The sequence below is a fragment of the Gorilla gorilla genome, chromosome 6, assembly GCF_029281585.2.
Source record: "Gorilla gorilla gorilla isolate KB3781 chromosome 6, NHGRI_mGorGor1-v2.1_pri, whole genome shotgun sequence".
In the NCBI taxonomy this organism is placed as follows: Eukaryota; Metazoa; Chordata; class Mammalia; order Primates; family Hominidae; genus Gorilla; species Gorilla gorilla.
Genome location: NC_073230.2, coordinates 43,830,001 through 43,844,941, shown reverse-complemented (window position 1 = coordinate 43,844,941; position 14,941 = coordinate 43,830,001). Strand labels below are relative to the sequence as shown.

Genomic DNA, 14,941 nt, shown 5'->3' with positions numbered 1-14,941 from the left:
TTTGTTGAGCCCCTAGTCTGAGCCAGGCACTAAGAACACAGAGGTGGAGAAGACTCCCATAGGCAGTGGTGGAATGCAAACTTACAACATTCACAGGAAGATAAATATTCTAGTTGAGGTATACACGGGATGACATGGGTGAAAAAAAGTGGGACCCTTTGAGAAAAGGAAGAATTCCTAGAGGGGATTAAAGTTTGACCTATTCTTAATGAAGTAGGCGCTTACCAGGGAAATATTCCTGGCAGAGAACAGAAGGCAAAGGCAGAGAGATATAAAAACATGGGTATATTTGAGAAACTGCAAATAGCCTGCATGGCAGGACTGAAGCATACCTGTGGAGGAGCAGTGGGGAGGAGCCAGGTGAGGAATCATTCCATATGTCAAGCCAAGTGGTATATGCATTTTTTCTGATGATGACTATGAGGAGCACTCCAAGATTTTAAGCAAGTGAATACATGAATATGCGTCTTTTAAAAATATTTCTCAGCCGGGTGTGGTGGCTCACACCTGTAATCCCTGCACTTTGAGAGGCTGAGGCGGGCGGATCACCTGAGGTCACGAGTTCAAGACCAGCCTGACCAACATGGAGAAACTCCATCTCTACTAAAAATACAAAATTAGCCAAGCGTGGTGGCGCATGCCTGTAATCCCAGCTACTTAGGAGGCTGAGGCAGGAGAATCGCTTGAAGCCGGGAGGTGGAGGTTGCAGTAAGCCAAGATCGTGCCATTGCACTCCAGCCTGGGCAATAAGAGTGAAACTCCATGTCAAAAAAAAAAATATATATATATATTTCTCTGGCAGCAACTGATAAGGTGGATTGGAGGGTAGCGAGACTAGAAGCAGGATGTTCAGTACAAAGCTACGGCAGTAACTTCGGTAATAGCAGAGGAAAATATGGAAGACGAGGCAGGTGGGTGACAGATTTAGAAAACTTATCACTGCATGTGTGTGTTTATGCGTATGTGTGCTAGGGGCAAGCAGATGGGAAGACACAGTAAACAAGAGGAAGAAGTCAAGGAAGAACTTCCAGATTGTTTTAGATGACAAGGTATAGAGCAAACCAACAAGAGAAGACAGAGACTACAAGGGGAAGATACTACAGCAAAGCAGAGCAGGCTTTGCTAGCCAACCACACCTAGAGCTCAGGAGAGATGTCAGCACAACGGAGCTGAGCATCATCAGCATTTCAGTGCTTATCGGAATCTAGGTATGTGGACAGGGAAGAGATGTTCCAGAGCAACCGAGAAAAAAAGGTTGAGATCAGAACTCTGGGAAATGTGATTTGTTAAGCAAGTGAACTGATAAAAAACAAATCAATCAAGTAGATCTTTCTCAAAGAATACTGGTTAAATTTACTGTTATTTTACTTTCTATTAGTCCCCACTGTAAATATAATTCTATTAGCTTAAAAACATATCCTAACACAGTACTTTGTAGACATGTAAATGAAACAGAACACAGCTTACACTGTAGAGATTTTGTTGAAGGCTGATTAACGAACTTTGACCGGAATAAAGAGCAATCTGGGAGGTATGTGGTGACTGAAAGGATCCCAGATGGTGTCTGGGGAAAGGTATACAGTCATCATTGAGAAAAGTAGACTCTCGAAATATTTTAGAACCACCATCTACGTGGAATATTAAGTAGACTGTGAAATCAAATGAATGATGAAAATAATTTTTGTAAAATTTGATTTTAAGGTCATCAATGAATATGGTGAAGAGTTCCACTGAAATAGAAAAATATCACAAGAAAAGCAAGATTTATAACATTTAAGGGATTTATAAACGAAAAGTGACAGAGTTAATTGGAAAAGAAAAATGTGTAAAGAATTATTTGCCAATACAGAACTACAAATTAGATCCCAACTATTTGGGGACCAAGTTCCTTTTTATATTTCTTGTTTACATTACCTGTTTGGTTTCTAGTTGTTTGCTTTTTGAGTTTCCGCCTTTTTCTGCACTCCATATATTGCCCTTGTCAAATCGGCCACGAAGACATGCTAGTTCTTTCTGACGTTCCTAAACCCATCAAAAGCTGTATTTTACACAAGAGCCGGTAGCATGTTTAACATCCAAACTACTAAAATTTTCCTTGTTTTCAGTTTTAAACTGTTTAAAAAGTTTAAACAGTTTGCAGTTTAAAAAGTTCATAATACACATGGAATTCAGGACAATATTTCTAATTTGAGATGAGTCATACTGTCTACGGCCATACCACCCTGAATGTGCCCAATCTTGTCTGAAATTAGTGATACAGAAAATCAAGATGCTACTTATCTCAGTCAAAAAGACTGGCATCAGAACCCATTTCGATTTCTAGGTTCTATGCAGAGACCATGTGATGAATAACGTTAAATGCAGTACACCATACCTGCTTGAGCTGTTGTGCTAAATGGGTAGTAGATGAAGATGTGTCTTGCTTGAATAATCTTTCTTGGATGGCCTTTGTATTTGGAGTAATAATGGGGGTTCTGTGGGGTGTGCTACGAGCTGGACTTTCTTTGCTATGTTCTTGACAACGCTCTCCAAAGCGTTCCAGGAAAGGCTTAATTCCTGTTCCTCCTACAGAAAACACACACATTTTTGGAGGCTATTCAAAATAAAAAATTATTATGATTTCTATGGAAAAAGTTATAAACTACATTACAGCTTCAAAATGCTTTGATTCTATCAGGAATATTCATTCACAAAGTAGACTATAAAAATACTTCAAAATTTTAAAAAGTTTACTATTCTATTTAAGTACATGCCCTAAAACCTACTCATAGAATTTAGTTATTTAAAAAAAAAATTTTTTTTGAAAAGGTAGAATGAGGAGAGGGCAACAGGGCTTAGAAAACTCTCAAACTGAACAACCAGAATTTAAATAATTAGAAATTGACTGTATGTATATTAATAAATCTACCTTCATCACGAAGTGTGCTGGCCATGGTAACTTCCAACAACTTACATATATCCATAGTCAATTTATTTTACCCTGCTTTTAGGAAGCCTAACATGAAAATAAAGGAATTTTGCCTTTTTTTCCTTCAGAAGGAAAATTAGGGATTATTCATTTTATCAAAAGGACACCTTGACTTTACAGTGTCTTAAAATAGTATTCAGCTGGGCGCAGTGGCTCACACCTGCAACCCTAGTACTCTGGGTGGCCGAGGCGGGTGGATCTCTTGAGCTCAGGAGTTCAAGACCAGCCCGGGCAACATGGAGGAACCCCATCTCTATAAAAAATACTAAAATTAACCACTTGTAGTGGCATGCCTATAGTCCCAGCTACTTGGTGGGCTGAGGCAGAAGGATCTCTTGAATCTGGGAGGTCGAGGCTGCAGTAAGCTGAGATCATGCCACTCACTGCACTCCATCCTAGGTGACAAGTGAGACCCTGTCTCAAAAACAAAAAACAGCAAAACAAAACAAAACAAAAAACCCCACAGCACTCATTGAAATAGTATGAAGTAAATTTAAAGTAGGGCAAATGGGGTCTATATCACTCCCATTAAGAGGACTCTACGGTTGTATTATAAAAAAATAGGCTTATCTATATCAAAGATTAGCATATATTTTCCTGTAAAGGGCCAGGCACTAAATATTTTGAGCTTTGTGGGCCATATAGCCTCTGTCACAACTATTCTGCTCTGCATTACAGAATGAAAGCAACCACAGACAATATGTAAGTAAATGGGTGTGGCTGTGCTCCAATAAAACTTTATTTGCAAAAACAAGCAAAGGGCAGAATTTGAGCCACGGCCATAATTTGAGGACTTCACCTATCACTTATTACTACTTCAGGCCATATTTCAAACTAGAGTCCATTAAGAATACAATGAAGTATCTAAAATAAATATCTCTGAAACCCTGGAAATATGATTCTGGGTATATCCAGTAGCCAAGAACAATTAAAAAGAATGCTTCTTATCTAAGCTTAAGTCTTTAGAAAATTGGGACTAACTAGTCCTATTCCATCTGGGGATCTTGCTATTGTTTCCAATTCTCATTTTGGCTCAACTGGAAATTGCCGATTTCTACCTACCCCATAACCGCTTCCCCACTCTCATTTCTGTTTACTGCCCCTTTATGATGAACTATAGTTTCTGCAGAGGTTGTATTTTCAAAAAGTTAAAACTTAGAATTAAAAGTCTTTCCAATGAAAATGAATACAGTTCAGAATAAACTCAATTACCATATATTTTAGTCCTGTGTTTCTCAATTAGCAGTACGTGGAAGTGTGCCAGAAGGTATAAATCACCACAAGATAAATATGGCATTTCCTGGAGTATCAGTTTACTATGGTAAGAAATTTTGTTTTATATGTAAATGCTCACACACAATATACACACAGATAAATATAACTGGGGGATGAAGAGAGGTTGATTAATGAGTACAAATATACAGTTTGGCAGAAGAAAAAAGACCCAGTGTTTGATAGATCAGTAGGGTGACTATAGTTTACAATAATCTATTGTATACTTCAAAATAGCTACAAGAGAAGAATTCAAATGTTTCTAGCATAAAGACAAGTATTTAAGGTGATGGATATCCTTGTTACACTGATTTGATCTTTATGAATTATATGAATGTATTAAGTTATCAAATGTACTCCCGAAATATATACATCTATTATTTATCAATAAACAGCAATTTTTTCAAAAATTTCTATCATTTATCAATTTAGTAAATAAATAAAATTAGAAGTGGAGTCATTTGCATGCACATTCACTTCTCTCTGCTATTAGAGGTGCCTTCATACTCAAGATTGAGAAGCACTGCTCTGCACACTTGGCTACAAGAATGTTTCTCCATTATGCCCCTAAAATGTGATTTCCAGTTAAACATGCTTTGTCTGAATCAAAAAATATAGAAAAAAAATCTAGCATGATCATCCTGGAAAAAGCATGTTTAAACTGTTAAAATGTAACATATTAAGTCCTTTGACCAGTAAATAGGCTAGTCTACGTTAATAAATATTCATTGAATCAACTAAAGCTGAGGTCTCATTTGGAACATTCAGGCATTGGCCTTGGCAAACCATTGCTGTACCATTCACAATTGAATATTTAAAATGCTGAGAATAGATATCCTGAATATAGTCAGCAATAACTAAATTTTTTATAAATACGTAACCTGGTGTCGTAGATTTGTCTTTAGATTGAGATTGCAGACAAATTTCTCTACTTAATTCTCCCTTGGACGGAACTGTCTGGGATAAAGTTGACTTCACAATTGGTTTCGATACCCCCGTTTTCAGAGGACTAATAGGAGTTTTTGGAAGTAGCTCAGGATTTTGTCCCTCACAACTTTTAGCATCAGTGATAGATGTAGTAGATTTCACTGGAGAAGTAGCTTTCTGAAACATGAAAACACTTAGGGTAAACAACATTCACAATATCTAAAAATAGTCCTATAACAAAACAATTCAAGTCCTATTTACTTGATAGCCTTTATGTAAGATTTATGAAAATGAAATGATTTTGCTCTCTAATAGATCAAACAAATTTGAAAGATTTGGGAAAAAAAACCAACTTAAAAAATGCTATGATTTAAATCATAATATGTGGGTTAGTCTGCATAATATACTCATGGGTAATGAAGTATTAGCAGTATGATCACTCTTTATTAAAAAAAAGTTTTATTCATATTATTGCACTAGTACCTTTATCAAATTTTTAACTATATTAGACCAAATTACATTTTAATTAAGTCAATAAAAATTTAACAAAATAGTATCATGTACTTCATAGTTAATAGATTAACTACTTATACATAGCCAGGTACTATGCTAAGTGCTTTATGACTCTTATTTAGCCCTCCAAATAACCTTTTTTTCCTATTTTACATATAGAAAAATAAAGCCCTGCAATATTAAGCACATTGTCCAAAGCCACACTTCTAATTATGTGGTACAGCTGGGATTCAATGCAGGTCTAATTCTAAAGCCTAGCTCTACACTACAAGACAATGGTCAGAAACACAAAATTATTTTTCCTTTTTATTTAAGATTGTTTTTTGAAAACTGTTGAGGTAACACATGCACAAAGTAAAAGTTTCAAACACTTCAAAAGGATATACAGTGAAAGTATCACACCCTGTCTGGCAATTTGCCTTCCTGGAGGCAACTATAGCTACTATTCTGTTATATATCTTTTCAGAAATATTTGATAAATTTATATAAATTTCTCATATATATATTTAAAGCATTATAACAGAGGACTTAATTTTCAGTGCTCTCCTTAATGACTAAGAAGAGGCTCTATCATTCCATTATAGACTCTGGATTTGCATCACATTAGTATAACTTCAGCTGTCAACTGCTAATTGATCTTGGGATGGGTACCCAACTTAACGATTTTCACTTTCTAAGAAACCGATATCTTACAAATACATATAAACTCACTATGCATCTATTATAAAACATATATCCACCCATCCACCTGCACATACACACAGATGTATTATACCACTCATAACGAAAAAAGAAAAGGCTTCCAAAGACCAAAATGATACTGACTTACCACAGAGCTGGAAATTGAGGCATTAACCAAAGACGCATCATCAGCACTTGAGGATGGGGCTTTATTCAAAGAGGCATCGCCATCCCTTTGGGAACAGAATGTAGCTTCCTGCTTAACACTGCTGCTATTGATCCTAGCAGATGCTCCACTTGCAGAGGAAAATTTGGATAAACAAGCGGTACCAGGCTGTTCTTGTACACTGTTTTGTTTTGCAAATGAGTGATTTACATCATCTTCCCAGGAGCAAATAGTTGCAGCAAGATCGGCCAGACGGCCCCTTCTCCCAACTGGAGTTGCCAAGGCATTTGAAAGCAGAGGTTTGGGAGGGGAAGCAGCCTTTTCCTCTGATGGCATTGGTGAGAAGAGTGAGCTTTCAGGAATATCATCTGAAAATGTTTTCAGAAAAGAGTTAAAAACCATGTTTAAGAGTAATGCTTACGTATAATACCAGGATCACTCTATGCATAATTTTTAAACGAGATTAATAGGTTTAAGAACCAGTGAAAAGTTCTAGCATGCATGAAACTTCCAAGTTATTTAAATTTGACAATATCTTTTTAAATCAAATGATATTAAATCCGAAATTTAAAAAAAAACTATTAGACCTATTTTTTCCATTTTTCAATGGATCATGAATAAGATAGGTTATATTTTTAGAATGAATTAATGGTGTTATATATAAGATTGCACAATTTAAGATTATGTATCTCACAGAAACTTTTTGTTTTAAAAATGGATTAGACCATTGCTGTACAACAGAATGTTTGATTGTTCAATACAGTAACCATTAGCCACTTGTGACTAATGAGCACTTGAAATGTGGCTAGAGCAGCTAATAAACTACATTTTATTTCATTTTAATTAACTTAAACATCCACATATGGCTAGTGTCTTCTGTATTGGATAACACAGGGTTAGATCAAATTAAAAACAACCGAATGTTTTTCTGCATAGTTACTTCATTTGGAGAGAAATCCCAAATAGTGATATTTAACTGACGGAGATTCTAGGCCTTCCCTAGAGCATGTATATAGGGAAGCCAAGGTTCATAGCACTTCCTACTCCACAAATTCAATCAAGGAAAGAGGAATCCCTCCTGTCCAAAGCTTCTACTTCTGCTGAATTTTCAATTCTGCCCCTCCAAAACCTTCTCAGGGATCTTCCTCGAAATAAGCCCTCTCCTTCTCTACAAACTCTTGTCTGCACATAAGCACAGTCATGAGTTGTTTAACAATGGGGATACATTCTGAGAAATGCATCATGAGGTGATTTTGTTATGTGTACATCTGTACATCACAGAGCACACATCCACAAAAATGGTGTAGCCTACTATATAGTTAGGATATGTGGTAAAACCTATTGCTCCTAGGCTAAAAACCTGTACAGCATGTTACTCTACTGAATATTGCAGGCAACTGTAACACAATGGTAAGCAAACATCTAAATATAGAAAAAGTACAGTAAAAATACATTATAATGAGACTACCATTGTATATGCAGTCCACCACTGATCACAACGTCAATATGTGGTATATGACCATACAGTAGCCCACGCCTTACCTTCAGTTTCACTTTCCCAGTTCCTTATCAGCAGTCAACTGTTGTCTAAAAATATTACATGGATAATTCCAGAAATAAGCAATTCATAAGTTTTAAATGGCACACCGTTCTGAATAGCATTATGAATCTTGCACCATCTGACCAGGATATGAATCCTTTGTCCAGCATATCCACACTGTATATGCCACCCGCCCCATAATCACTTTATAGCCGTCTTGGTTATCAGATCGACTACTGGAGTATGCAGTGCTTGTGTTCAAGTAGCCTTTATTTGCCCTAATGATGTCCCCAAAGCACAAGAGCAGTAGCAGTGATGCTGGCAATTCAGATATGCCTAAGAGAAGCCATAAAGTGCTTTCTTGAAGTCAAAAGGTGAAAGTTCTCAACTTAATAAGGAAAGAAAATAATACGCTGAGGTTGCTAAGATCTATGGTAAAAATGAATCTTCTTCCATGAAATTGTGAGGAAGATAAAAGAAATTCATGGAGTTTTGCTGTCGTACCTCAAACTATGAAAGTTATGGCCACAGTATGTGTAAGTGCTTAGTTAAGATGGAAAAGGCATTACATTTCCAGGTGGAAGATGCACAGAAAGATGGTGTGAATGATGGCAATTGGGTTCGGTACTGTCTGAGGTTTCAGACATCCACTGGTGGTCATGGAACATATACCCAGTGGATAAGTGGGGAGACTACTGGATGCTCAAGTCTCTCTCACCTTAGAAATAAACATACCGGCAAGGTGCAAAGGGCCCGTGCCTGTAATCCCAGCACTTTGGGAGGCCGAGGCAGGCAGATCATTTGAGGTCAGGAGTTCGAGACCAGCCTAACTGACATGGTGAAACCCTGTCTCTACTAAAATACAAAGATTAGCCGGGCACGGTGACGGGCGCCTGTAAACTCAGCTATTCGGGAGGCTGAGGCAGGGGAATAGCTTGAACCCAGGAGGCGGAGGTTGCAGTGAGCCGAGATCATGCCACTGCACTCCAGCCTCGGTGACAGAGCAAGACTCCCTCTCATAAATAAACAAACAAACAAACAAACATCCCAGCAAGGAGCAGTGGGCTCATGCCTGTAATCCCACCACTTTGGGAGGCCAAGGCGGGTGAATTGCTTGAGCTCAGGACTTCAAGACCAGCCTGGGCAACATGGCAAAACCTACAAAAAATGCAACATCTACAAAAAATGCAAAACTTAGCTGGGCTTGGTGATGCGCCTATAGTCCCAGCTACTCGGGACACTGAGGTGGGAGGGTCGCTAGAGCCTGGAAGGTGGAGGAGGTTGCAGCGAGCTGAGAGCATTACCACTGCACTCCAGCCTGAGCAATGAGGCAAGGCCGTGTCTCAAAAAAAATAAACATCCCCTCATTGATATACATCCTCTTTAACTACCGCCCCTCTTTCCCTGCACAATATTCACACACCACTTAACTCACTCAACTGACCTTCTGCCTATACCACTGCCCTGAAGTTGGTTTTGCCATTGTCACTAGATGCCAGTATACACTTTGCAGGCTTTGTATTTCTTGACATCTCTAAAATATATCACTCCCTTTCTATTTGTGACATCATTCTCTACTATCCTTCCTGGCTTATCCTTCACAGTCTTGCAACTATCAAATACCTCCATTTGGCTCTCCCACAGATATCCCAAATAACATACGTGAAGTTGAAATTGCCCCGAACATATTCCTCCTCATCTTAGGAAAAGACATCACTAACTACCCAGTCACTGAGGCCAGGAATCTGACCTCTTCCTCCCTTCTCCCTCCACCATCCAGTCGTTAGGTCCTAGAGTTTGTCTCCTATATCTCTCAAATCCAGCTTCTCCTCTTCACTTCCACAGGCCTTCACTCTTTGCAACTAGATTATATTATATTATATTTGATTTTTTGAGAAAGAGTTTCGCTCTTGTTGCCCAGGCTGGAATGTAATGGCGCGATCTCGGCTCACTGCAACCTCCGCCTCCCAGGTTCAAGACATTCTCCTGCCTCAGCCTCCCAAGTAGCTGGGATTACAGGCATGCACCACAGAGTATAGTTACAAGAGCTAGAGGTCTTATTAAGCCCATTGCTAAAATATGACAATAAAACTGTCATCTGCTGATAGGACAGTGTTTATTCTAGGGAAAATAACAGAGGTATATAAAGGGTATTGCAGGGAAGGTGGTGGTCAGGGAGGCTTTTCTGGAGGAGGGGGAGACTCCTTAAGCTGGACTCTGAAGGACAACTGGCTTCAGAGAATGGAGATAATCTAGTCAGAAAAACAAAAATGTATAGAAAGCAGAGGTAAGTAACACAAGCAGAGTGTGTGTATAAGTAGATCCTATTCTGGTGTTTAGAGCAAGCAGTAGAAAAGCAAGAGTTACATTTTTTTTCCATTCTGAATGTGTCAAAATAGAGAGATACGTTTGAAAAAGAGCAGGTCCAGATTGGAATTTAATCAGGAGGTGATGGGGAGGTCCTGGGAGAGTTTAAAGCAGAAGCAGGCAAGTGTTTTAGAAAAATCGCGCTGGTGTGAAAATTGAGGAGGGACTGGACAGGGCAGAGGTCTGAAGCAGGAAGACCAGTTAGAAGGCTAGTATTATAATCTAGGTGCAGGCAGGACACGGTGGCTCACACCTGTAATCCCAGCACTTTGGGAGGTCGAGGCGGGTGGATCACCTGAGGTCAGGAGTTTGAGACCAGCCTGGCCAACATGGTGAAACCTTGTCTCTACTAAAAATACAAAAAATTAGCTGGGTGTGGTGGCGTGCGCCTGTAATCCCTGCTACTCGGGAGGCTGAGGCAGGAGAATTGCTTGAACCTGGGAGGCAGAAATTGCAGTGGGCCAAGATTGTGCCACTGCACTCTAGTCTGGGAAACACAGCAAGACTCCACCTCAAAAAAAAACAGCTTTATTGAAGAGGCAATGTTACAGCTCTGTTGATTCCCTGTGCAGAGCAGGGCTACCCCGTAGGCAGAGAGTAGCAGTTCAGGGCAGTTTTACAATCATATTTATACCTACTCTTAATTGCATGCACATTAAGGGGCAGCTTATGTAGAAATATCTAGGGAAGGGATAGTAACTTTTGGGTCATTGCCATGGAAAGGGGTGGTAACTCCTGGGTGTTGCCATGGCAATGATGAATTGACATGGCACACTGGTGGGCATGTCACTGGAAAGCTGCTTCCCCCAGGCCCTGTTTTAGCTAGTCCTCAATTTTTTTTTAATTTCGTATTTCTTTGTTGTTGTTGTTATTTCTCTAACTTGTCCAGTGTCCAAGTCCCGCATCTGGAGTCAAGTCCTACCTCTTACCTCACCACTGCTAAAATAAATAGGTATTAATTGACACCATAGACTATGCTATGTGCCAAAAAACATCAGGTGGCCTGCCGAGGTGGCTCACGTCTATAATCCCAGCACTTTGGGAGGCTGTGGCAGGCGGATCACCTGAGGTCAGGAGTTCAAGACCAGCTTGGACAACATGGTGAAACCTCATCTCTACTAAAAATACAAAAATTAGCTGGGTGTGATGGCATGTGCCTGTAATCCCAGCCACTCGGAAGGCTGAGACAGGAGAACTGCTTGAACCTGGGAGGCGGAGGTTGCAGTGAGCCAAGATCGCGCCACTGCACTCCAGCCTGGGCAGCACAGTGAGACTCTGTCTCAAAAAAACAAAAACAAAAAAATCATCAGGCAGGTCACAGGAGTTAAGAGCTCTGAAGTCAAACCATTGGGATTTGAATTTGAGCTGGCTAACCATGGACAGGTTTATTAGCCTCTATGAACCCAGTTTCCTTCTTCTATAAAATGAAGATAAAAGTGGTATATATCTCAAGATTATAAGAATTAAATGCTATTAGAATAAAAAAATTTATGTTAGAATAAAAAATATTTGCAATACCTAGCATTTTACATACTGTTTGCTCTTGAGATTATTATCATCACTTCCAGAAAACATAATCTTAAACTCTCTGCTGCCTAATTCTTATCAACATTTCAGTTAAAAGAATTGATATGTATGGAAGACTGCCTGAAATATATGTAGTCCATCTGGTTTAATCCAGTCTAAAATATCTGTCATCCATCCAGCCCCATTCTTCAGATCACTTGATTTCAATTCTGGCTATGAATCAGAATTACCTAAAGAGCTTTAAAAAAAATAAGACAAAAGCACACCTTTGAGCTCCACCACATTTCTGAAATTCTAATCCTATGGTCTATGTGATTCTGATACAATCAGCCAGGCTGAGAACCACATAAGGAATGCTTCCTTGGGTGAGGCCCAGTAGCCACTGAGCTGTCTGCAAGCACCGTGGGTCTACCTGCACTGTGCTAGCTCACTTTAGAAATGCTTCTACTGCTGGATGTGGTGGCTCATTACTGTAATCCTAACACTTGGGAGGCCAAGGCGGGTGATCACTTGAGGTCAGGAGTTCGAGACCAGCCTGGCCAACATGGTGCAACTCCATCTCTACCAAAAGATACAAAAAAAATTAGCTGGGCATGGTGGCACACACCTGTCATCCCAGCTACTTGGGAGGCTGAGGCACGCGAATTGCTTGAACCTGAGAGGTGGAAGTCGCAGTGAGCCAAGACTGTGCTGCTGCACTCCAGACTGGGTAACAGAGTGAGACTCTGTCTCAAAAAAAAAAAAAAAAACAAAAAAAGAAAAGAAAAAAGAAATGCTTTTACTGAGCTTGGAGCCAGCACATCTGCCTACCTTAAGAAACCTTATAGGTTTATCGGCTCCCACAAAGTCATATTTAAGGACACATGAAAGAAAGTTCTCTCAGCTCTTAGTGCCAAATCGCAAGTCTTAGTGCCAAAGATGGTTCTGCTTTTAGCTTGTTAGTCATGTAACCGATAACTGTTTCATGTCTTCGCATAGGCCACTAGCAAAAGGAAGACTTTACAGTCTGCATTTAATAAAATGACTTTACTTTTCACTTCTTTGTTTTCCCTTCCCGTATTTTCTCTTCACCTTGACTTCATTTTTCTGGTTTCAAAATACAGATATTTTTGTAAGTCATCTCAAAGCTTTTTTTTTTTTGTAACAAGGCAGGCGATAAGTGAAATTCATCATAGCATAAATAACCCTGTTGCATAACTGTTGCTTTACTTCTCAGGTTCCCCTTCTGATTATAGGCTCATGAAAGGTAAGGATCAAGCCACTTCATTCGTTTCTAGCACTGTGCGTAATAATATACTTTGCAGGTGCTCAATTTATGTTTTTCGACATTTTATTTCTCCCCTACTGCACAGCATTGCATACCTTAGTCCCTCAAGTTTATTTAATTTTTGAATCCATGAAATAGGATTTCTTTAACATGGAGCTGAGGGTCAGCAATGCTAACAACACGTATAGTTTGTTCTCAAGTGTTTTTCATTGCAGATATTAAGGTAATAAATACAGTTATAAGATCAGGTTTCTATGAACTAGTCCAAGAACCTCATCGTGATCTACTTCAGTCTAAACACAACCAACTTATACTACTGGTAGACAAACCATATGCAAGCAAAGGATACTCAACATACAGATAAAACGAAAGCATTTATTTTTCATGAGTTAACTGATAAAATGTTCAACATACCAAACTGAATCTTATTGGAACAGATGTATGGGCCATACCATCTATACAATTCATACCTGTCATATCATCATTATCCCAACGGCGCCGTTGCTCTGCAAGTTTTTGCATACGTGTTTTAACTGAGGAGGCTGCAGTTGCTTCCAATCTTGAGTTCAGCCCTCTCCTCATGCCCAGCAGCGATGCCGGGACAGCAACAGAATCACTGATGGTATCTGCTGCTTGTGGCTGCACCTGAGGAGACACAGGACTTGGAGAACAAGATTTTGCAGATGTTGATGCAACTGGTTGTTTATTTTCCAAGTTAGAAACTTCTACTTCAGTGTTGTCAGAACAGCGTTTTTTTGATGGCGATGGTTTTGTACAAGATTTCTCTACATTAAAAAAGATGAAAAAAGACATTCAAATTTGTAATTTTTCACATGAAAAACTTGAGGGTAGATACTTAACAAATTAATAAAACATCACCCCTCCCTATTCTTTTAAATGATTTTAGTTACAACCAGAAGTATGTAAAACCCCATTCTCTTTCAGCAACTTAGAAATCTGATGTGAAAGATCTTTTCAAGCAGACACAATTTATATTATAAAAACCTTAATGAAAAGATATTTAGAGCTAAGCTGTGGGGATGGAAAAGCATAAGAAGGAAGCAATGGACTCTGGGACTTGGAGGGAAGAGTGGAAGGGGGGCGAGGGATAAAAGACTACAAATATGGTGCAGTGTATACTGCTCGGGTGATGTGTGCACGAAAATCTCACAAATCACCACTGAAGAACTTACTCATGTAACCAAATACCACCTCTACCCCAATAACTTATGGAAAAATAAAAATAAATAAAAGATATTTAAATAATATTTTCAAAATTCTAACAGATTTTAAAGATTATGCAGCCTAATCACCTCATCTTCAGATAAGAAAAATCAAGCCTAGAGAAATTCAGTTACCCGCCTAAAGTCACACAGCTGAGCCAAGTGTAGAAACCAGGTTTTCTGTTTTTGAAACATTCTTTCATGGAAAATAACTAATAAGCATGGTTAGAAGGGCAATTGGCTTGAGGTTTAGGATTACGACAGGAGACAGAAAAAGTGACTGAATTATCTGGTCAATACCAAACAAATTCACCAGTACAAATATTTAACATTTCATATTTCAAGCTTCTATGAACACCTATAAAATAACTGAAAAAGCCCTAAAATTAAAAAAAAAAAATCTATCGGAACCATAAGGCATATTATTTCTAACTATGACTGAGTTTCAATATATCTCCTGGAAAATTAATATTTTAAAAGAAGGTACATT

The 14,941-nt window shown here is 38.8% G+C and overlaps 1 protein-coding gene across 14 annotated transcripts in view; it reads right to left on the bottom strand.

The window, feature by feature from the left end:
• Positions 1-14,941, bottom strand: part of ANLN (anillin, actin binding protein) — a 63,577-nt gene that overhangs the window by 40,348 nt on the left and 8,288 nt on the right. For all 14 annotated transcript variants that reach the window (XM_031012810.3, XM_055347609.2, XM_055347611.2 and 11 more), the window contains exons 3-7: positions 13,699-14,013; positions 6,510-6,895; positions 5,122-5,344; positions 2,375-2,565; positions 1,915-2,022 (exon numbers count right to left, since the gene is read on the bottom strand). In XM_031012810.3, coding sequence (XP_030868670.2) covers positions 1,915-2,022; positions 2,375-2,565; positions 5,122-5,344; positions 6,510-6,895; positions 13,699-14,013 — 1,223 coding nt within the window. The remainder of the gene's footprint in view (positions 1-1,914; positions 2,023-2,374; positions 2,566-5,121; positions 5,345-6,509; positions 6,896-13,698; positions 14,014-14,941) is intronic.